We start from the raw sequence: 26,398 nt of genomic DNA on the forward strand, positions 1-26,398 counted from the left end.
CGTTTGTTCTCACCTTAAACCTACTCCGGTAAAATTAACTTATTATCCAGAGTGATTAGGTATCAAACTGTTTTCACATTATTATCCTTGTCTCCTCTTACCTCCCCCCATTTCTAATCTATAAATGTTCTTAACAAGTATATTTTGTGTGATCAGATTGTTCGAAATGTATTGCGCTAATATCTCATCACATAGTTCTGATAATCTACGTCTCTTCTTATTACACTATCGAAATGGATTCAATAAAGAAAGTTATTTGCTTAGTCACAATATTATTGTTGTGTTATATGGCATCTAAATCTAATACTGATATGTAATCTTTCTATTCAGAAGCCTAACCGGTTACTCAAGTGAGTAGATTAAAAGTGAAAAAGGAAGTCTACTGACTAACCGAATTAGCAAGTAAGCTACCAATGTTGTATGTATCAGCCCTTGAAAATGTAAGTGATTTCAGCGTTTTTTAGCGAGTTAGTTTTCTACAGGATCGGGTCGCTAACCCCATGCCCAACCCTCCTCCTTTACCTGGGCTTGGGACCGGCACTAACTCTAGAAGAGCTATGGTCGGAGTTATCTCAAATTGTGATATGGTCATTAATCTTTGTGACGACATCATGTACACTATGTTGACATATAAAGCCGTGGTTGAAGGTAGTCAACGGCAAAACCCTACTTCATGTAGGTTTCGTACTATTTAACAATCTTCAGCAAGGTGTACCTGCAATCTTAAGAGAATTGACGTTCCTAAACAGTTTCAGTCCCACATCACTTAACGTTTTAACCTTATACGATACCACTGAGACATTCGGGATGCAACTAATCTCCTATAGGTCATTAGATCGAATCTGCCAGGGAGTATTATTTCCTTTAAGATTATATAGTTACACTTTGGTAGTGACTTACGCCAAGCAACATTTCCTGTCCACTATCTTCAACCAGTGAATTTATTTCATTATCAACTATCTCAGTTGATCATAGATAGTTCAAAAAATATCGTTTTCGCCTTAGAAAAAAAATGAAAGAGATTTATTCACCAATTGTTTACGTCTATCATTGACCACATGAATACCCAATAATCCATCAACAAAAATTCTAAGGTCAGTTGGTCAAATTTTCATGCAACAATTACACCGATAGAAGAAAGAAAAACAACAACATTCTAGTTGGTTGATTATAAAATGAAATAATTCAACAGTTGTCAAAATCAATTAAATTTATTTACTACTGATTATAAACAAATTTTGATTGGTATATATGCTGGTGTATGCTATTAATACTGAGAGATATAAGTAGTATGTAACACCAGTCGAAAGTTAAATGTATATCAGCAGAAAATTGAATTCAGCAACAGCCTTCTGTGGGAGAGAAGAAATTAGCTTCTAGGTGAGGAGGAAATTAGGAAAAGATGATGAGAGTGGATATAATATACAATGAGGAAATCACCAATGTGCATTACAAAGCAATCCCTAACTTGTAATCCTGAAGGGAAGCGGAAAAGAGGAAGGTCAAAGAACACATTTTGTTGGAAAATAGAAGCAGATATGAAAAGGATGAATGTTAACTGGAAAGAACTGGAAAGAACTGGAAAGGGTTGCTCAGGATAGAGTTGGATGGAGAATGCTGGTGAGCGGCCTATGCTCCTCGACGAGGGGTAACAGGCCTAAGTAAGTAAGTAAGTAAGAAGATTGAATTAAAGAGAACAGAAAGAGCAATTGTAATAACAACCGAATTGAAAGGATTATGAAGTATGTAAGTGATAACTGATGGAAGATGTGCAAATGAAGTATTTAATGTAGGGTTTTCATATTTTATCGAGACATTATGTAATTTTTCTTTGAACAAATTGTTCTTCTCCACTTGCCTTCTTTGTTCACCATAAATCTACTTAATTACATACTTACTTACGGCTGTTACTCCCAATAGACTATAGGCTGCCGATCAGCATTCCCCAACCCACTCTGTCCTGAGCCTTCCTTTCAAGTTTCCGCCTCATACAGTAGCACTGTCTTGATATTTGTATTGAAAATTCTGATCTTGGTGTTGGTTGACGATTGTTTCGAGTTCCAGATGAGTTCCAGATGAACACAAAATTACAAAACCTCTTAGTAGAATACGAGAACCGTACAGTAAATACCTAATTTGTAAAATATCCATCAATTGTTTCAGACTTTATTGATCCTTCCTTTCCGTAACAATCACTCTCTATTCTCATTCTGTTCCCTTCCACAATACATTCCACTTTCGATTTGTTAAACATGCCACCTATATCTGTCGACATCAGTAGCACACACCACAGTATAACATTTACGTAGTGGAAAGTTTGTTTTCCACAAAACGCCTTAATTATACTAATATTAAAAGATTTGTACGACAGCTACTATTAATGACTGAATAAAATAGTTGAAATGAAGCTAATATACATTTGTGTCAGGGGTGTGATACTGCCCAGATGCCCAAACTGAAGCAGATGGTTTCCTTGGGTGACCACATCCGGAGCCTTCGACCTAAAGATCTGATCCACAAGGCAGTAAAGCATCGCAAGGAGATACAGTCCCATGGTAGCCGGTCACCAACGATTGATTCATACGCCATTTGTTCTCTCAGGATATTGGAGCCTATGTGCACCATTGGTTTGGAATCAGGATTTTCCAACTCCCCTAGGTGGACTTTCCGTGTCCACCAACCAGGTTGAAGCGCCACGCATTCGCTTTTCGTCCTCTCAATTTCGTAAACAACACCTGTGCCACGAGAAGGAAGTGAGTAGGACTTCCCTGTCAGAGGCTTTATACTTGTGGCCATATGAGAACATTTCGAGAGGGAGAGCGGACTCTCCCCACTCTCGGCCGTACCAGGGCATTTAGAGGCCTCTAAGGCATTGAGTTAACAACACACCAAAAACTATACGTAAAAAGGCTGTTTTTATTAACCGGTTTCACTTAATTATCTCTTAGACTCTATGGCCTATGATTGCTACTTCAGTTGTTGATTCAATACCTTTCATATTTGTGTTACACTCTATTGATTGACATATATACGGGAAATGGAATGTTCTTCTATCTGTAATCGTGTATGTGTGTGTGTGTTTACATTGGAATGTTTACTTAATTCCTTATCTAATTACAAATAATTCATAAATATATATGTGTATATATTATGCAATCATCCACTTCATAGTTTCTTTTAATTCACTTAACACTCTTTCATTTTTGTATTACATTTTGCTATTTCCTTTTTTTTGTTTTACCTGGTTACATCAATTGACTTGTTTCTAGGTATAAAATTAGGTACACATTCATGTATGTTCATGTATATATGTATGTATGTATGTAAGTGTAACTGTATGTGTATGTGCCATTTATTGGTGTATTGTAAGTGTGAACATATTTGGCTTTTAAATGGTCCTTATTACATATGTAGATGGTCATTATAATGTAATTAACAATGATTAGTTATGATTCATCAAATGGTTGATGATAATCACAGTAATTACTGTTATGTAATTAGTTTTTTTTTTATTGAAATTACAATAATATTACACAAGCAAGTGGCTATCAGGACTCAGTGACCAAGTGGATAATGCGATGGTGTTTGAAGCGAAAGGCAGTGAGTTCGAGTCCCAGAGTGAACATCAACAAGTCTGAGATGCAAGTACATCCAGCAGACGAGTCCCTAATAGGACGAAACGTGCATCAAACTGGATTCCACTTCTGGCCACTATACATCTTTGCTTAGAAAAAATTTTTTTGTTATTAGAATATATAAGAAAAAAGTAGTGTATCATATAAAGAGAAAGGAGAAAACTAACGATCCTCATTGTTTGTTTGTTTTTGATCGAACTATAGATCGTTTGAACAATGCACGACAACAACAACAACAGCAGCAGCATCAGCAGGACCATCGACCAATCCATTCAAATCAACTCAGTTGTCCAAATCACTTAATTAACTATAACAAGTCAGATAAACAAAACACATCATTCAATGTTGAAGAAAGAGATAAGAATATGCTGGACAATAATGATAGTAAATTAGAGTATGTTTATTATATTTCTTGATGCTACTTCATTTCAAGTTATGGTTTTATTTGAAAAGTTAAATGGTCATGAACAGATCCGGAAGGCCTCGGGTTCGATTTCCCATAGAGTTTTGAATGTGTACCACTGATAAGTCTTACGATTGTGGCTTTTTTATATGCTTCCTTTTAAATCATCTCAGATGTTAGACGTTGAGATGATACCAGAATAAAAGACAATTTCAATAATTTCAATGAATTTCAATGATCTCTACAACTCCATACCGAAAATTATTGTGTGCTCACTAAAGACTAGCTTCTAAAGTGAATTTCCGGAATTCTAGTGAGAAGTAATGACAAGTGTATTTCAACTGTGCTGGGTGTGAGTAAGTTATCCACTAAAGACAATAGAAGATGGTCATAAATGTTGTAGATTGATTGATGTTGGACATTAACATCATTGGATGCGGGCCCAGTAGTCTAGAGGTCTGACGCGAGACTGAAGGTCCTAGGTTCGATTCCTGCGTGCGGCGTCGTTGATGTACTTTGTTGAGAAGCCTTTTACTGTGACGAAACAGCTGTTCAGGGCTATTAAGTCTTCATTGGTTATCTAGCTTATAAAGGTTCGTGAGTTTAACTATCTCTACAACATCATACTGACAATTTAAATGTAGTTTTTTTCTTATTTTGATTCAGTCATCTTCGTTAATATATGGAAGTCAACATTACGTAGTAGGGCTTGTGGAGCGTTAGGTAGACCTGACTTAAAAGCTAAACAGTTCGGATTGAAATTTCAAACAGATATGGACTGTTTTCACATGTTGTTTCTAGGAATTATTACACCCTTAAGGAATTTAATTACTATTCAGATCTTTTTCATCCCTTCTTCCATTGCAGAAAGTTTGCATAGCCAGGAATTCCGATTTTCTTAGGAAATCGCCTTCTTATCATTCATACTAGTACCAATAACAGTGTAACTGTATACTTGAGCGTTAAGTTACTTCCATTAGTCATTTTCTACTCCATATGACCTGACTGTCATGGCAGAACCTAAAAGAATAAACGTTCAAACTAATTGAACTCAACTGGTAATATTGAGATAATCCATCCAGCATACATGTTCGTCTATAATAGAGACTAATCAATTGCAGTCCTAAACATCAATGGGGAGATTCAAGTAAACAATAAAAAATGAATGAACAGTACTTATCTTAATCCATTCTTCACAAAAGTGAAAGGTTCTCTATTAGAATGTTTTCAAATTAATCAACTAGACGAATACCAATGATTCTTAGCTTTTAATGGTCCCTTAATCCTACATTAGTTTAAAGATGCCATGGGCATTCGGAGTTTGACAACACCTTTATAATCGAAGTATGCCAACCCAGTCAAATGAAAAGTCATAAATGAAGAGGTTCAAAGATATATTTGAAAGTCTATCGATATTTCGAGAAGTGATTAATCTAAGCTGGTTAACAGTTGTAAGAGATGTATAGCATTTATTTATTTATTTAAGCACATAAATATTGGTACAAACGAAGCACCAGATAAATATGCGCCTCACAAATCGAATGAGATTTGTGTGAGGGCTGTGATACTTCCCAGATGCCCAAACCGAAGCAAGTGGTCTACTTAGAGTGGCACACCCAGGGCCTTTGACCTAAAGGTCTGATCCACAAGTCAGTGGAGCATCGTGAGGAGATGCAGTCCCATGGTAGCCGGTGATCAACAATTGATTCATACGCCATTTGTTCCTTCAGGATCGTGGAACTCGTGTGCACCATTGGTTTGTAATCAGGGTTTTCCAACTCCACTAAGTGGACTCGTCGTGTCCACCACCCCGGTTAAGGCGCCGGACATTCGCTTTTCGTGCTCTCTTTTTGTAAACAACACCTCCGCCGTGAGAAGGCAGTGAGTGGGACTTCCCTGTCAGAAGCTATCTACGCGTGGCCATGTGAGAGTATTTCGAGAGGGAGAACGAACTCTTCCCACTCTCGGCCGTACCAGGGCACTTAGGGGCATGTGTAACATGACGTACTCACTCATGATCTGGTGTAGATACATAACCGAGCACCTTCAGCTAGGATATGTTCAGTGAAACTAATGAGATCAGAATTGGATGTCGAAGACCTGCTAAACGAACTGAACAAGTTCATAATGATAATTCTTTCTCTTTCTCTCTTAACCTCCTTATTATTATTATTACTGATTTATAGATTAACTAAACAATCATGTCAAGATGAATTGAATCATTTAAAATGTCAATTAGCTGAAAAAGAATCTAAATTAACTGATGTACAATTAGAAGCATTAGCAAGTGCACATCAATTAGATCAATTAAAAGATGAAATGTCACATTTATATTCACAATTAAATTATTTACGTACAGATAATGAAAGATTACAAATATTAGTCAAACATTTACAAAAACAACAACAATATCATCATCATCAGCAGCAACATCAACTACAACACAATACTACTAATAGTAGTATTAGTAGTAGGTTATTGCTTATGAATAATGATAATGTAATGACAAGTACTAACACTACCATGACACTTACACCAACCAATAAGGATGTACATTGTAACTCTTTAACACAGACAATACCTTCAATGAGTTTACAACATAAGTCAACTGGATTACATAATGATGATAATAATGATATATCAATGGTATTTAATACCGAGATAGTACCAGTTGAATGTGTTACTTGTTCAGGTGAGTTAATTTTGAAAGAGGTATTATTGTGTTTGTTATATTTTGTACCCACCAATTAGAAAGCAGCGCTTTCTTTATCGGACCAATGATACACAAAAACCGTATAAGCAGTCTAGAGTACTTTTAGGGTCCTGCTTTGTGCCTAGCCCAGCTAGTTAAGTCCAGAACACTAATAACAGCTTCTATAATATGAATCATTATTCTCAAACATACTGGGTTTATATATGTTGGGATGACTCGATGACAAACTCAAAGAGGCCTCAAGAAGCCCAGAAAGAGCCGAAGACATTCAATTCAATCATCACTGGGGGAACAATCTAGAATGTCGATGTGTAGCTCTCCTATTGGTTGAATAGGAAAAACCCTCTATGTACCGATTGGCTATCCGAAATGATGATTTACTTTCAGCTAAAAAAACTATAAATATATGAGATTTATGTACTATATTTGATACTGTTTTGGGAATAACATTCCTACTTACTAGTCTTCTGTCTTCTCATTTTGCGATTTGGTAGGGTTCTGGCGTTCGAGTGCTCAAGTACTACGCAACATATCAAGAATCTAAGTTCGAGATAGGACAATATACCAAACAAACTGACCACATCCTACCATAAAATAGAAAAATAACCTTTGTACAAGATTTAGCCAAATGTGGCTGTGAATAGGGGGGAACAGTAATGAATAGACTGGGTATAACTCAAGAATGGCAACAACAGTAGGGTCACGAGAAGGTAGTGAGTAGGACTTCCCTATCAGAGGCTATATACGTTTGGCCATGTGAGAGCATAGGAAATACGCATATCATATTGGTCCATCAATAGTCCTCAAAGGTTACCAATCATAATTCTCCACGGGATATAACAGTTGGATATATATTGTTCGTTTATTGATTTCTAATAATTGATATGTATAGTTAAATGAATATTGAGGTAACTCAAAATGATCGTTTATTTTTTACAACTCAGTGAATGAGTTTCTTGTTGATGAAAACAGTTTAAAGCTCTAATGAATAAAACATGTTTCTTATAGATCTTGATATTCTGTTGTTTAATATCTTAGCAACTGTATCTTCCTTGAATTGTGAGAGTACTTTCAACTTGAAATTTTGATTATATATTATTATCAATGAACAGAAATGGAAAGACATTGTTCCAAATTGTTTGTTGGATTATATTCAGCTCATTATCAAGTGTTTATATCCTTCTTCTGTTCGTGCACTTTCACATATTCTTACTAACACTCAATATCACCTTGATATGTACTGATAAACATTTTTGCCAGATCTTATGTTACGTATTATGAAGACCTCGACATCTGAGGGAAAGCACAGAATACAATGTATAGCTTTAAATCAATTAGAAGATTTGAACTTCACAGATGACCTGGCCCTTCTATCCTATACACGTGAACAATTGAGGATGAAGGTAACTAATGTAGCAGTAGCCTTTGCATCAATAAGCCTCAACATACACAAAGAAAAAAGCAAAATCCTCGAATACAACACGGAGGACACTAACGCAATCATACGTGATGACAAAATTCTGGAAGATGTAGAATCTTTTACGTACCTGAGACGCATCATCAATGAACAAGGAGGATCCTTTGCAGACGTGAAGGCAAGAATTCGCAAAGTAAGGGCAGCATTCCTACAATTGAAGAACATATGGAACTCAAAACATATGTCAACCAATATCAAAGTCACAGTCTTCAATACGAATGTCAACACAGTTCTACTGTACGGAGCTGAAACTTAGAGAACTATCACAACCATCATCAAAGAAATACAAATATTTGTAAATAGTTGTCTACTCAAGATACTCCTTGTCCATTGACCAGAAACCATCATCAACAATTTACTTTGGGAGAGATAAACCAGCTCCCAACTGAGGAGGAAATTAGAAAAAGATGATGGGAGTGGATAGGATAAACATTGAGGAAATCACCAAATTGTATCACGAGACAAGCGCTTACTTGTAATCCTGAAGGGGAACGAAAAGAGTAAAATAAAAGTACATAAGAAAAGGACAAATAGCAACTGGAAAGAACTCTAAAGGATTGCTCAGGACAAAGTTGTATGGAGAATGCTGGTGGACCGTCTATGCTCCTCCACGAGGGGTAACAGGTGTAAGTAAGTAAGTTACGTGACATATAAACAATAAACATGGTCACTATCATTACCAGAATGGGTTTTGTGGAAATTTAGTATTTTCATAATTGAAAGCGTGAGTCAATTGAAGCTAGACCACCAGAGAAAACCTTGAAGCACTGGATAGCCGTTTTGTCCTATTGTGGGAATCCTCCTTGACAGTGAGCATTCACGTCCTTGCCTCGAGAGATGCGAATACAAGACCTACCAGTCTCGCGTTAGAGTACTTAACCTATAGACCACTAAGCCAGCATCCGATAATGTTTATGTCTAACTCCAACCAATCCACGAAGTTGAACAACCGTTCACGAAACGGCCGTCCAGTGCTTCCAGATTTTCCCTGATGGTCTAGCTTCAGTTGTCACTACCATCATCATCATTCAATTCCTTAACGTTGTCTCTTTCATTTTGTTGTTTTGCTTTCAGATTTATTAATTGGATTTTCTAATAAAACAAATCATTTCAATCATTCATTCATTGCAACAGTTAATCTTATTTTAATGAATCCTGTAAATAATCATTCATCAGCTAATTCTATATTAAATATTGGTATGATTCATATATCAACATTAAATCATTGGAATACTATTAATAGTTCATTAATTCATTTATATTATTTATATTATTCATATTTAAATTTAAATGGTACACATGACCTTGAACGGAATGAATTAAAACAATATCAATTATATATGAATAATCAATTAATATTAACATGTAAATTAAATGTGAATCAAAATCGATTTAATTATTCTATTGAATTCAATAATCAAAAAATAATCAATAATAATAATAATGATAATTTAGAAAATTTATTTAATTTATTACAATTTGAAACAAAACAATTAAAAAATATTCAATTATCAATAAATCAATATAATTTATCGATCGATAATGATAATGAACAAATCGATTTATCGATCAATAATAATAATAATAATCAACAAATCGATTTATCGATCAATAATAGTAATATTATTAATGAACCGATCGATTTATTAATCAATAATAATCATAATAATGATTGGAAAAATAATAATTTTTATAAAAATTTAAAAAATTTTAATCAATTATTGATTAAAACTTTATTCAATCGTGATATTTTATATTTTTATTATAAATTATTATTACAATATTATATAATCATATTTTATGATCAAGATGAAGATTATTTAAATCAATTAATGGAAGGATTTTATGAACATATTTATGATACAAGTATAAAGTAAGTATATAGTGATTATTAATATTATTAAAGTTTATAATGATAGACGATGTGGATAGATAGATAGATAGATAGATAGATGGTGTGCATAGATAGATAGATAGATGGTGTGGATAGATAGATAGATAGATGGTGTGGATAGATAGATAGATAGATAAATAGAAGTGTGGATAGATTGATGTACCCGCTATAGCCAAAGCCGCTCCAACAGAACACTCCACTCAACGTCACCTCTCCGCACCAGACTGTTGTGAACAAAACACGAGCACAAATTACAGACTATCTCACTAAATTCTGATAACCATACAATTTGCAAAATAACTATCAATTGTCTCAATCTTCACTGTCCCTTCTGTAAATATCACTCCATCTTCTCTAATTTCATTGTTTGTGCATTTTCCTACCAATTGCGCTTCATTTCAGTTCTTTCCTTATCGATCTTCTGCCGAAATACATTCTATGTCTGACCATCACCATATACTACTTATATGGATATAAGTAGACCACACCACAGTAGTAGTAGTAGTAGTAGTAGTAGTAGTAGTAGTAGTAGTAATATAGAATTCTTCAATATTGTCTATCTACCACCTTAACGTTAATCAAACCCAAACCTTTGAGATTTATTCAATTTTAAGATCTCTTATTTGACATATAGTGATGTTGTGAAGTATTAAAGTGTTCTTAGGAAAAGTTTTCAAGGGCTTAGAAAATTCTTGAAAACTTTTTTATCTAATTAACATTAAATAGAACCTTCACAGAAACATTTCGAAAGAGGAAGAGTCATGTGTCATATTTTTGATGTAACATTTACCTATACTGTTAATAAATTTAATATGGTTCTGGAGAATTGCAGAAGCCATAGACTGTGTAAGGAGGAAAACTGCCGCCACATTCAGGCTTCTTATATATCCTATATTCGAATTACTAGATGTAGCACAATAATACAAATATGTTTCACACCTTTTCCTCATCTAATTTTCATTTGAACCGGTGATACGCCCCGGTGTAAAACAAATAATCCTAACACTAGTCGTAAATACTCTTAATTTGATTGATTTAGTATGCAGTTTTCTTCTAGGCTGGTAGCTGACCGGAGGTCGAAATATATCTTGCGGATAATACCTTATATTTAAAATTCAACCCTCATAGGATTATATATGTTTTATCAAGACTAACTTCTTATAGCAAAAAAAGCACTAGATAATTATCAGAAAGGTGGCCCTGTGGAGATTGTAGTAATTTTATAGATGAATTCATGGGTCAATTGAACCTAAACCACCGTGAAAAACTTGGGAGCACTGGATGGCTGTTTCGTCCCAGTATTGGACTCCTTGACAGTACACATCCACAATCCACTACGCGGGATTGAAACCCAGGACAATCGATCTTGTACGCGGACGCTTAATCTGTAGACCACTGAGCCGACGTCCAATGATTTGAACGTTCAACTTCGACCAATCCATGAAATTGCGCCTCCATGATAAAACGGCCGTCGAGTGCTTTCAGGTTTTTCATGATGATCTAGCTTTAATTGACTTATGAATTCAACTATTAAAACATTAGATAACTTGAGTACTCCTTCATTGTTGATCAAATACTTTCTATTTTAGATACCAATAAAAAGAAGAATTTTAAATTTACTTAATATTGTTTTCTGGTTAGCGTTGACCCTTCGTCGAGGAGCATAGGCCGCTCACAAGCATTCTCCATCCAACTCTGTCCTGAACCTTCCTTTCTAGTTCTTTCCAGTTGTTATTCATCCTTCTCATATCTGCTTCTATTTCCCGATGTAATGTGTTCTTTGGCCTTCCTCTTTTCCGCTTCCCTTCCGGATTCCAAGTTGGGGATTGCCTCGTGATGCACATTGGTGATTTCCTTAATGTATGTTCAATCCACATCCTATGCGTAATGCCTCAATATTGTCTTAATTCATAAGCTTTATAATTCAAAGAAGTTTTAAATAGAACGAAACAAGAGCTTTGTATTCCATTACTAGCCATCATCCATGATCTTCTTTAATTCTATCTTAACAATAGTTATCTAACTATGTACACCTATTCTTCTATTGACTATCTTCTGTTTGTATTTAATCTAGTCTCTTTTATTCTATAATTCAGTTTAATATTTGGACTGATAGATTAAGAAATTGTTATAACTGACATTAAATAACAGTTAAATGTAGCTCTCTGGTAATAACACAACTGTTTAGATTATGTCATTAACAACTGTTTGTTTCTTTCTCTATTTAGATGATAAGGTCTATAAGGTATTTACTTAAAAGTTTACCTCATTACTATAAATTGAATATGAAATTTATAATATCAGAAGGGGTTTTGTGGCAGTGCGCATCCACGATCCCGCCTCGTGAGATTCGAACCCAGGATCTATCATTCCCGCGCTCAACCGCTTAACCTCTAGAACCACTGATGCGCACTGTTGAGGAGTCCCAAAATAGGACGAAACAGCCGTCCAGTGCTTCCAGGTTTTCCATGATGGTCTAGCTTCAATTGACTCATGATCTCAACTATTGAAATCACTAAAATCTCCACAAAACCCCCTTCTAATGACTATATATATATATATATATATATATATATATATACATCATTTGCATATTCCCATCATTTGTCCTTCACATCCTGTATGATTCTTCCAGTCCATAATTGCTTTCTATTTTACCTCTTTTTCCCTTCAAATTGATCTTCTTAACCTTCCGCTGTCAAGTTTTCCACTTCCGATTAGTGTTACATATTACTAATGTCGGCAGACATAAGTAGCATACAAACAAAACAATCATTTATGATAGTCATTGACTAATCATTAAGTACTTGTAAAATCTTTGTAGAAATAAATGCATTTGGTTAATACATTGTTGTAGTGTTCTGTTTTTTTTAACAGTGAACAGAATCTTTATCTGTTATCAGTGTTTATCATCTTCACTGTATCGAGTATATCTTAGTTCACTTCCCTTCCTAATAAGTCTTGCTATTGACACGCTTAAACTGTTTTCCTAACCCGTTCCGTTATTCCAGACTACTGCTACACGTCAACCGGAACACTAGAGATAAGGTGTGAATTGCGAGTAAACGTTTTACTCCACGGTTCGTTTATATACAGAATAATGAGCATATTGATAGAGTTACACAAGATCATGGGCTTCTGTAAATTTAGGGATCTATACTGAATGTAGTAGTAGTAGTAGTAGTAGTAGTATAAATAAATATCCAATCAAAACCGTGGCACATCATTCTACTCAACGATGATTGGCTAAAACGTTTCGTGGCGCTTCTGAGTATCTACAGAAGTTGACAAGGGATTTTTCGGCCCCTCCAACACTTCTATGTTTTGTTTTCACGATTATATCAGATATCCTGACGTTAAAGGTCTCTTTGCTGCTTACTATTTTCGCTGATGTACAAGCAGAAAACTATTCTAAGTTGAAAAATAACTCTTGTCCTATCCAAACTAACTATATTGTTAGGCAACCATTGAAAACTTGAAAGCACTGGACAATATCGTAGACTGATTGAAAATTATTCAATATTATAATTCATTTCACTTGTTTATATATCTACCTGGCCTTTTTTTCTGGTTAGCTTTTATTTCGGTGAGTTAGTTTTCTACGGAATGGGGTCGTTAACCCCATGCCCAACTCACCTCGTCTATCCGGGCTTGGGACCGGCAGTAGGTCCAGAGGGGCTCCAGGTGAAGTTACATATCTACCTAACTTTTGTAAAATAATATTTAAATAAGTGCACAAACTCTAACTGAACAGTTTGTATATATCAGTAGGACACAGTTCAACAGTTGATGATTCCATAGACTCATACTTTGTGTTAGTTTGACCAAGCATTTTCTTCCAACCTACTCCTACTTCAATCAACATTATATATTTAGAAAGATGATGGTTAAGAATAGGTAAGGTAAATCCTTACCATTCGAGTTGATGCAGACTCATAACCTCGTCAACTGATATGCCATCTTTATCTAATACCGAGAGTTTAACCTTAACATTGTTCAATCGGTCGTCCTATAGTAAATAAGTAATGTATCAAACATTTCTATTATCAAAAACTTACAACCTATGCATATTTTCAAACTATCATAGACCGTGTTTTGCGGTCACACGTTAATGCAACATACTCATCTTCAGGTTGACAGATTTACATCCCATCTACTCTATATATCACATAAGTTGACAAATGTCAACCGAACTTTCTAAATTCATGCTGAGATTTGATGAGTTCACTGTACAATAAACATGCAAAATTAACAAGCTAGAATAGTTTGCTGTAATATTTCCAAAGTTACAAAGTAGGTACCCTGAAATTCTGAGTAGGTAGGCAGTAGCATTTAAATAAACTATAATAAAACCCGACATCTTTGTGATGAGTTCCACACTGTACGAAATCTAGGTTCGGAGTTTCCTGCTAACTACCTTCAATCACTCGAAATCTTAGTATATAGTACACATGATGTTGAGTCACTTGGAGTAGTAACCATAATATAGATTAATCAATAGAATCTAATCAGCACTAAAAAACGAAACGAAATTTTACATTGGTTACTATTCAGTGACATAAAGGCAAGGATTTTCAAAGTAAGGACCAAGGAACATATCGGATCGAGAATTGGAAACAGATATCAAAAGAATGAATATCAACTGGAAACAACTAGAAAATATTGTCCAGGACAGAGTTGGACATAGAACTCTAGTAGGCGACCTATGCTCCTCCCACGAGAGGTAACAAAGGTAAGTAAGTTAGTAAGTACTATTCAATGATCACGAGTAACGCAAATCGCCTAACAGTTACGCCTCAAACTATAATTCTAGCTTTCATTTCACCTTTCTTTTTCTTTTCTGTATCCATCCAGTTCATCTTCATTGAAGGTATACTATTTTAATTTATCTGATGGTGAACAAACAACAATGAATCACTTGTATCAATGTTTATCCCAATATACGAATAGGACAATGAATCTGTCAGAACAGATACCACCTCATTTAATTATTATATTCTATATTCAATCCATGAATCAAATTCCATATGAAGATTATAGGAAAATTATTAATTACTTCAAAGCTTACTATCATGAAAATAAAGATGATTCAATAAGAACATGGTAAGTAGAACAAATTTCTTCTTTTATAATTGAGTATTGAATATATTGTTAATACCTATATGCATAGAAAGAACTGGGTTCGAATCTCACGAGTGCGGAGATCGTGGATGCGCACTGCCATTGAGGAGTCTCATAATAGGACAAAACGGTCGTCCAGTGCTTCCAGGTTTTCTATGGTGGTCTAGCTTCAATTGATTCATGATTTCAACTATGAAAAAAATCGGAACTGTCAATATTAGTGGTTTGAGGATATGATTGAATGCTATTGATATCGCCAAAAAATGCTCTGGTACGGCCGAGAGTGGGGAGAGTCAACTCTCCCTCTCGAAATCCTCTCATATGGCCACGCGTATACAGCCACTGTCAAGGAAGTCATACTCACTGTCTTCTCACTGCATAGGTGTTGTTTACGAAATTGAGAGGACGAAAAGCAAATGTCCGGCGCACCAACCGGTTTGGTGGATATGGAGGATCCACCTAGCGGAATTGGAAAACCCTGACTCCAAACCAACGGTGCACATAGACTGCAGGATCCTGGAGGAACAAATGGCGTATTAACCAATTGTTGGTGACCGGCTTCCATGATACTGCATCTCTTTACGTTGCTCCACTCACTTATGGATCAGACTTTCAGGTCAAAGGCTCCAGGTGTGCTCCCCTAAGAAAACCACCTACTTCGGTCTAGGCATCGGATCATTATCACAACCCACATACAAATCACGTGACTTTTGTGATGCTTATGTATTCGGTGCCCCTTTGTATCAATATTTACGTGTTCAAATAAATAAATGTTACTGATATCACGAATCGACTGAAGGTACTAAGTTAGATCTGCGACGCGGTTATAGATATGCACTACTGATGGGTCCAATACGAGGACGAAACGATTATCCAGTACTTCTTGGTTCTCAATGAATATCTGAACTTTGTGATGTCAATAAAATCATATTTACCATGTACCCTTTACATATTGACGGTGGATTTTAACTAGAAATTAGTTATTATTTGAAAAAGTTATAAATCAATTAATAATAGATTATTGTTTCTGTTATGAAATTCCAAAATACTCCTCAAAGAAGTCAACCGGGAACCAGAAAACTTTTTGAAACATTGGAGCCATAAATGTCGAGTCAAAAACAATTGAGAGTAAGATAATTAAGTATTCATGAAGTCAAGAAATGATTGAGGTTATATCATAAACGAAGTGAAGTAGGAAATGTATATGATTATAATCTGAGTCATAAGCTAATGGGAGATCATGTTCGCTATAAAACCTAAGGCCTCAGATTTCTAGTTCCTACGGTTTTTGAAGGTTAAGTGTTAAATCTCAAGGCAATACAAAACAGTTAGTGCATTTATTGTTGATTTCTAATAGTTGTGTACTCTAGTCAATACTGACATATAAAAATCCGTATTGATCAGGTTTTGTAAGAATTTCATACAATTTATAGTTTCTATCCTGGATTGAAATCAGTTACATAATCATTAAAAATCATGGACACAGAGGATAGTTGTTTTGTCTTCCTAACATAAAACTTCTCGATAGTAAGCACCAACTATCCAACATGAGATCGAATCTAGACTTTTCAAATCTTGTCACATACTCCTAGGTTGTCTCATTCCGAGAAAAGAAGGATGTCGTTTTCCAAAGAAGTTTCAATGGTACCCTAGATGAAATCAATTCGTGACGAATATAATCTAAAAATATGGTTACTAACAATCATTAATTGTAATAATAAATAAATATACAAACAATACCAAGTAAATAGGTATCATTACCAAATTTTGATTTGATAATTTTGAATAAATTGAGCATTGGGTAGATTGTTATAAATAAATAAATCAATATAATTGTAATATCCCAATGAGTAGAAAAATTAAATTTTCTGACGTTTCATGACTTAGTGTAAGCCACTTCTTCAGAGAATAAATAACCAAATTAACAATAATCCAAGTTTAAATAGTACAATGGAACAATCCAAGAATAATTAGGTGATCAATCAAAAACAGGTCTGAATAAATCAATGTCATGTCATTTTATTTCGGTTAAAGTGATTCATAAGGGATATCTATGTAATTTTGTGTGTATGTATGCATTGTTAATGACAAAAAATGTGTGACCTTTGTAATGACAAAGGATAGAGTTGTAAGTAAACTTAAGTTGTAAGTAAATTTAAACTTCACACCATTGCACAAGCAAGTGGCTATCAGGACTCAGTGGCCGAGTGGATAACTCAATGGTGTTTGAAGCGAAAGGTTCTGGGTTAGAGTCCCAGAGTGGACATCAACTCAGATGCAGGTACATCCAACTGATGAGTCCCGAAAAGGACGAAACACTTATCAAACTGAATTCCACTACTAGCCACAATCCATCTTTGCTTATGTTTGTGAATTAAGGCTACATCGCTGCAATATGCACAGGATGCACATATGTCAATTAGAGACTGATCAATTACAGTTTATTCAATTCATTTTCAATATTCTAGTTTTAATTAATTAGATCCACACAAACACACACATACACACTTACGCATATACAAACAGATAGAAACAAGAAAACAGTGAAAAAAATGAAATAAACATAAAAGAAAACTGAATGATGTGAATCAGTTGCCATGGTGATAACTACCAAAAATCTTTTTCTTGTTTTGTATTACTGTTTATGTATTGACTAATGTTTAAGATACAATTGTACAATAAGGGTTTTATATGTCAATTTTAACGGGAAAAAATGACAGTATGATACATGGAGTGTAGGGATGGTTACCGGTGAATTCAACGAAGCTTTAAAAAGTTTTTAAGGAACCGAAGGCATTCCATTCAATCATCTTTTGGAAGAACAATCTAGAATATTCTCGAGTGAAACTTCTTGATTGAACAAATACTAAAAACTACTGTATTCGTATTTGGAATAAGATCCCTTCCTACTTGTATTCTGTTTTCTAACTTGTAACTTGAAAGGTTCTAGCGTTTAAGCGATCCAGTTGTATGCGGTATAGCAAGAATGCAAGTTCTAGAAAAAACACAGAGGAATTTTATATAGTTGAAATCATGAGTCAATTGAAGCTAGACCACCATGAAAAAAGCCTGTAAGCACTGGACGTCCGATTCGCTCTATTGTGGTGGTCTAGCTTCCATTGACTCATGATTTCAACTATATAAAGATATTAAAATATACACAAAACCCCCTTCTAACAGAGGAATTTGTGATGACCTGAAATCATTAACAGATCGAATCAATTAAGTAAACATGAGTCCCCTCATTCTGATCAGACCAATAATCTGTTCATACAATAACTTAATTTTATTAAAATTATGAGCTGATCAATATTAGATCATCATTTAAAACCTGGAAGCATTGGATAGCTATTTTATCCTACTATGTACACAACACCAACAGTCTTGCATTCAATTCTGACGTACAGGATTGTGGACATACACTGTTAGTGAAGTCCCATACTGAGATGAAATGGCCATCCAATGTTTCCGATGGTTGCCTGACACTGATCAGTTCATGATTTTAATAAAGCTTTACAATCTCCACAACCCTATATCGATAATAACACCATGAACTGACAACAATGATCTCAAATCCATTTGATCAGTTCAGTGTTTCTAATCTCCGATAACTAATCAAAGTGATTTTAAAGAAAATATGAATAAAAAATACATAATTGTTATATCCTAGTGAAAATTAAAGTACAGGTAACTTAAAGGACCTATTAATAGACTATTATTCTATATATATTTTTTATGGTTTAACTATTGAGTAATTAGATTATGTATATGTATATTCATCTTATTGTAAGCTTCATTTTGACCTATGGATCATTATTATACGATTTACTGTTCCTCAATTATACTCAGCTTATTGATTACTGTCTCCCACGTTCACAGCTACATTTTGGCTTGATCTTGTACGAATATTATTTTCTATTTTATGGTGTGATGTTGTCTGTCTGTCTGGTATATAAACCGAGTATTCGTGAAATAAATGATTCGCAAAGATTCACATAGCAGAAGCTGCTGTTGGTGTTCTGGACTCAACTGGAAGGGCTAGGCGGATAAGGGACCAATAAAGACGCTAGACTACTCATACCAGTTAAACGTCATTGATTTGGTACAGTGTTAAGATTAGAAAAGTGGTATTTCGATTGGTGGATAATGCACGTGATAAAAAGCCGGACATAAGATCAATAATGAATTAGCATACGTCTTATTTCTTTTTATAAAGTCATAATGTAGTGAACAGAACACTAGTTGGGGACAATCGAATGTATTTAAGCAAACATTACAGACTATCTCGGTAAATTCTGATAACCAAACAATGAACAGTCAATTTGCAAATTAACAACCAGTTGTTTCAATCTTCACTGTTTCTTCTCTAATTCCATTGCTCATGCATTTTCCAAACAATTGCGCTTCATTTCAGTTCTTTCCTCATCGGTCTTCTGCCAAAATACATTCTATGTCTGACCCACGCCATATACTACTTATATGGATATAAGTAGACAACACCACAATAACAATAACTAGTTGCTGATATGACTTTCAAACTATAAAATATCCATTAACTACTAAAGAATTATCAGAAAGGGTTTTGTGGAGATTTTGGTAATTTTATAGAACTGAAATCATGAGTCAATTGAAGCTAGACCATTATGGAAAACCTGAAAGTACTGGACGGCCATTTCGTTTTATTATGGGACTCCTCAGTGGCAGTGCGCATCCACGATCCCGCCTCACGAGATTGGAACCCAGAATCTATCAGTCTCGTGCGCGAGCACTTAACCTCCAGACCACTGAGCCACCATCCAACGGTGCTAATGTCTAACTTCAACCAATCCACGAAACTGAGCAACCATTCACCAATGTCATCAGTGAGTTGATATCTCCCAACAGACTTGGTTGAACTCCACTAGTTACTGCTTCTCACTAGAACTTCAGGAAATATCTCATGGAGCCAGTCCCTAGTAAGCATATGATCATTATCAGAAGGGATTTTCCATGGTGGTCTAGCTTCAACTGACTCATGATTTCAACTCTTAAAGAATTCAATGAAAATATCCGATTAGTGACCGTAATGAAAGATATTTGTCAAAACCAACTATTCATTAATGATACATTTCATTTTTCTTTTCAATTAATCATACTTATATTTTAGTTCAATATATCTCACTGGTACTTGCATAACATCAATTGATGTCAGTTCAATCGGATCATCATCATCTTCATCAGTCCCAGATCCACATCAAAATCTAACAACATAAAAAGAACTTTAAAAAGTCGGTCTATAAATTTATACTACTAATAAGTAGAATATTTTATTTGACAAAATTAGTTACAAGTCCATTTGGTATTGTTTGTTTGAATCTTCCTATTGTTCCTTAGAACAGTTATTGATCAGTCTCTTGCTGGTATATATACATCCTGTGTGGACTGAATCGATATTGCCTTAGTTCACAAGTATTATAATCAAAGATGGAAAGTGGTCAGTAGTGGAATCTATGACGTGCGTTTCACCTTGTTTGAGACTCATCAGCCGTATGTACATGCATCGGTACTGGTTCGAGTCCAGAGGTGAACATCAATAGTGGAATTAAGGTACATCTATTTGATTTGTTTACCAAATAATAAGACTATAATTTATGACTAAAAGAATTACATTATGGATAACAAGTTTTGTATTTTGGCATGAAATTCATTTATCCATAAAGCGAAAATAATATTTTCACATCATAGCTAATGTCAGTTCATGAATAAAAGAAAAACCCATGTGAAATACATAACCGTAAATTCTAACTCTAAATCCTAACGTGATGTGGGTTGCTTACATCCATATGAGTACTAGTATATAACGATGGTCAGGCATTGAATGTATTTCAATAGTAGATCGATAAAGGAAGATTGGAAACGAAACGCGATTGGTATGAAAATGCATGAACAATAATAATCGGAGACTATGGACTTATATGTGCATAAGGAACAGTCAAGATTGAGACGATTGATTCATAGTTTGCAAATTAACTATTTACTGTACGGTTATCAGATTGAAATGAGATAGTCTGTAATTTTCTTGTCATATACATTCGATTATCCTCACTCGTCTTCTTGTTCACTACACTCATACAAACTTTTTAAACTATTTTATGGCCTTCATTTAATTCTACTAAATACATGAATTGGTCTCTAGGTCATTTAAAATTTATAAAAAATTATCCATAAAAATTATAGTCACACTGATGAAGTATCATAGTGATCTATTCAAAACCAGATAACCAACATTCATTTATATAGTTAAAATCGTGAGTTAATTGATTTATAAACAGTTCTCTATGCAAAATACTCAACATTCGCAGACCGGATACTATCAGCAACAGCCTTCGGTAGGAGAGGACAAACCAGCTTCCAGCTGAAGAGGAAATTAGAAAAAAAATCGTTGGAAGTGTTTAGCATATACGTTAAGGAAATCAACAAACTGCATCACAAGACAACCCCTAACTTGGAATCCGGAAGGGAAGCGAAAAAGAGGAAGGCCGCAGAATACATTACGCCGGGAAATAGAAGCAGATATGAAAAGGTTGAATAACATCTGGAAAGGATTGTCCAGGACAGGATTGGATGGAGAATGCTAGTGGGCGGCCTATACTCTTCCACAAGGTTTAACAAGCGTAAATAAATAAATAAATAAGCAAAAGTTAGTTAAAGCTAGACAACCATTAAAAAACCTGAAAGCATAAGACGGTCATTTCGTCCCAATTGTAGAACTCTTCAACAGTTCAAATGAATAAAAAAAACTTTTATCTATTTTTTCTATTTATTAGGTTCTCAATCATTTGAATCAATTCTTAATTGAATTATATAATCATCATAATGAAATTCAATTAAATAATGAACAAATTCATTTCATTAATCCATCAATATTTTTAACATTACCGTTTACTCCCCTTCCTCCTACTCCTACTCCTCTTCCTCCTCCTCCCACTACTACTACTACTACTACTACTACTACTACTATTAATAATAATAATAATAATAATAATAATAATAATAATAATAGCAATAATAGCAATCCTTCAATGACCTCAGAATTATGGTTTATTGATTTATGGAATAATAAAATTGTAAAAATTATGCAAAAATTTATTAACCAATTATCCAATCATCATCATGATCATAATAATAAATCAATAAAAGATCCGATCAATTTTAATGATCCAACTGATTGGATATTATCAACATGGCCATGGCATTCAATAGATTGGTTAAAATATTTTAATAAAGAAAAACAAAATTCAAAATTAAATTTAATTCATCTTATTGAATTATATACAAAAAAATAAAAATGAATCTTAATTTGTTTACATACTACTTATTATTACTACTACTACTACTGTTAGTGGTAATAAGTAGTATAAGTAACAAAAACTAAAATATTATATGAATCTTCATCTACAAATCAAAATGAACATTATCCAAATTGATTCCCTATTTCATTTGTATATATATGAAAATAAAGTTGACCCAGATACATCTATCTATTTAAAAAAAAACGGTAAACAAAATTATATAAATAAATCAATAATATGAACAATGTTCATTGATTACATAATCTAATCAAGGAATATAGATTTTTTTTTTGTTTTTTGACTGTTAATTGATCAACAAAAACAAAAAAAAAACAAAATATGGAGACTATATATGAAATGAAAATGAATATGTAATTAGTATTTTGTAACTAAGGGGGAATGAAAAGAAAAAAGGGGGTGTGCAAATTTATTTTTTGTTTAATAAATTTCATTTTGTTTTTGCCTTCTATGATACGTATGTCTTACTAAAACAAGAACAATGTGAAGTTTGTGGTGTGATTATAATTTATGAATGTGCCAATCAGAAGTGTTTGAGGGATTTCAAAGTCATGGAGCCAGTTTCAGTACCTGATGCTTATGCACAATCCGTTCATAGAGGATTTTAGAGAAGATATGACAATTAAGCGTCTATAATAAATGAGACTACTAAGAAGTTCCTTCATTTATAGTTGCGGTAATAAATTGGATTGTAGACCTTGTGCAGACTAGCATGTTGTCGTTTGGTGTAATATATGTTGGAGGAAGATTTCTGCTAGAATAAGCACTTTTTTCGCTCTATCCAGATTGAGACTAAGGCAAATTATAATAATTGCCGTCAACTGTATAATAAAAGCACCAGTAACAATGGCTGCAATAATCGCACATGTTACTGAAGCTTCGGCTGTTCAGTGGTATGAGTATTGTAGGGATATATCCATAATAAAAATGATAAACTTACACAACCGGAGTACACACAAACAATAATGAAGCTGTGGTCGAGGCTGAGAGGGTTTTTATGACCTTATCATGGCTTCAGAGACTGAATATTAGGGGCCATATGAATAATTTCCTCTACATTATGATTTTAGAACCTTTGAACCTCTTTCTAACCTTGACAAGTTTTTGGACCATGTAAAAGAAGTGTATTCACTTTAATCATTTGGTTTTGTATAATACATCTTTACCCTATACCAACTGTTTCCTGATTGGCTAATATCAGTCAAGGTCACTTAAGATTCATTTAAAGGTTGTCCATAAATCATAGTCTCTCCAAGTTCGCTACTTGATTAACGCAAATTACGGTGTATAAGTAACGGCACTCTAACGTATAGAACCTCACAGTTGCAAAATCGGAAGATAGAAGAAAGCTGAGGAAGTTTTTGTTGGAGAAGAATCAAAATGTACAGAAAATCATGGGTATTTAGGGATATTACCGTTTGTTATATCAACATTATAATTTAGCCAATCTACAAAGAGTCATGTTGTGTTACAATCCGATAGAAGCATGCCACGTTGATATTCTAGAAGGTTCCATCATGTCCTAATTGGATGAAAACTCTTCGATTCCTTTAAGACCTTTGGAGGCTCTATCACAGTTCTTGGAAGCCGTTGCAACAAAAACCTATCGAGTATGTTGTTCCGATATCAGGAGTAAAAGTAAGTTTGGAAACGACTTTATCAGCCACTTCTGTGTGTTTCTCGATAACACTATGAAAATTTTTAATGGACGAGTTTGTGTAAAATTTCGTAGTTTACATTATGGACAGAATTTAGTTAAATAATTATTGTAAATCATGAAGTACTGGATAGTTGTTTCGTCTGAGTATAACACATCCCATTGGTCTAAAGATTGAATGACGAGGCAGCGGCATTTCTTGCTCCTCAAAATATCTAAATTGTCAGAATCTCGTCATTAGACAAGAACTTTCTCACAAACCTACCACTAATTAACATCGCATAATCTAATACTAACTTAATTCTATCAAATTTCAACATGACCACTAGATTTTAAAACTCAACTGCTCAATGTACCGTTTAATATATAAAGTAGTTGAAGGAGAATTATTTTAATCTAAATCATAAATACACCTAATAAATGAGTATCCAACAGTATTATAACTAGGCCTATGATATCAAAGCCAAACCCAATGACTCTACAATTTAGTATAACCATTTGAAATCGTCTAAAGATGTAACTATAGTACAATTTTACTAATCCTAACCCTAATCATAAATCTGATCGCTTACTATTAACCTTGCGTCCTGATCCTAAATCTTAACCGTTTTTTCGGTGTTTTGTGTAATGAACTATTCACTAACATAAACCTGTATTTCAACAAGCTAAAAATTAGCATTACTTTCTCAAAGTAACTTCGAGAATAGGTATACTTTTCGTCATAAGTTCTTGGTAGAAGAAAAAAACCAACTTAACAGTGCGAACTACTTATTTATATTATCAGTAGGCAAAATATTCTTCTTAAAAAACAAAACACTGAATAAAACTTATACTTCAAACAAAAAAAGGAGCAAATCATAAGCGAGTAAACAAAAAAAACTTTTTTTCTTAAAAAAAAGAAAAGAAAACTCTTTTACATCATTCAATCAAATGAAAAATATTTGTCACTGGAGATTCAAAAAGAGAAAACAGTTCAAACACATAACATACACAATTGATATTGAATGTTGTATAAAATATAAAATTTACTTAAGAGATTATTGGACATTGAGCATTGCCAAATAATAATAATAATAATAATAATAATAATAATAATAATAATAATAAATGTTGGTGATTTTTTTAAAACAACTCGATGTATTGTGTGTTAAGTGTTTTCTAAAGTAAAATTTTAAAAAATCTTTTGTTTTTCTGATCGGTTATCTGAATTTGAACAACAACAGAAATAAAGACGACTGCGGCGGCAACAGCAGGAGCAGCAACCAAATCGTCGACAATTAAGATGTAATTGTTAATAAATTTGATTAGTTATTGATTAATATTCTTATTATTATCATTATGCTAGTTGGACATAGTTAGCAGGAAATAGGCCAACTTTATTACGACAAACACCTTTCCACCAGCCAGCATCGATTTTTTCAACTTCGGTAATGATTTCACCAACATTAAAGGTCAATTCATCATTTTCAGCTTAATGTAAAAATAAATAAATAAATTTGAAAGAAATATAGATAAATAATTATAATTGAAAGCATGAGTCAATTGAAGCTAGACCACCAAGGAAGTTAGACATTAACATTGATCTATCGGTTAAGTGCTCTGGCGGGAGACTGGTAGATTCTGGGTTCGAATCTCGTGAGGCGAGATCATGGATGCTCACTGCTACTGAAGAGTCCCATAATAGGACAAAACGGCCGTCCAGTGCCTCCAGGTTTTCCTTGGTGGTCTAATTTTAATTGACTCATGCTTTCAACCACACAAATCCCTTCGGAAAATAATTATAAGTAAATTATAAATTTATGAAAATAAGTATCAATATGATACAAGAAGGAAACGATTGAACGAGGTCAGAAAGCATACTCCTTGTTAAATGAATTTCGAACTACAAAACCGTTAAAAAATGAAGTGCAAAATAATAACAACTTCAACTATATACTACTTATGAGCAAACTAGTGTTTTTGGAATGATTCACCTCTCCATTTTTCATCAGATGATTGTAAAACAACTACTTTTGTATGGCCCAGAGGTGAAGTGTTTGAGCGCGGGACCGAAGGTCCTTGACTTGAATCTTGTACACTACTGATGATATTGTTGTCTAGAAAGACAATCAATGAATGTTGTACCATTAAACCACGCTCAGTACACACA

At 34.1% G+C, this 26,398-nt stretch overlaps 1 protein-coding gene across 1 annotated transcript in view; it reads left to right on the forward strand.

Moving 5' to 3' along the window:
* Positions 1–6,789, forward strand: part of Smp_164630 (hypothetical protein) — a gene marked incomplete at both ends in the record, with an annotated part of 44,839 nt that extends 38,050 nt beyond the window's left edge. Inside the window, 2 exons of the mRNA XM_018797795.1 lie at positions 3,840–4,029; positions 6,225–6,789. Coding sequence (XP_018652802.1) covers positions 3,840–4,029; positions 6,225–6,789 — 755 coding nt within the window. The remainder of the gene's footprint in view (positions 1–3,839; positions 4,030–6,224) is intronic.
* Between the last annotated feature and the right edge of the window lie 19,609 nt (positions 6,790–26,398).

The sequence above is a fragment of the Schistosoma mansoni genome, chromosome 5, assembly GCF_000237925.1.
Source record: "Schistosoma mansoni strain Puerto Rico chromosome 5, complete genome".
In the NCBI taxonomy this organism is placed as follows: domain Eukaryota; kingdom Metazoa; phylum Platyhelminthes; class Trematoda; order Strigeidida; family Schistosomatidae; genus Schistosoma; species Schistosoma mansoni.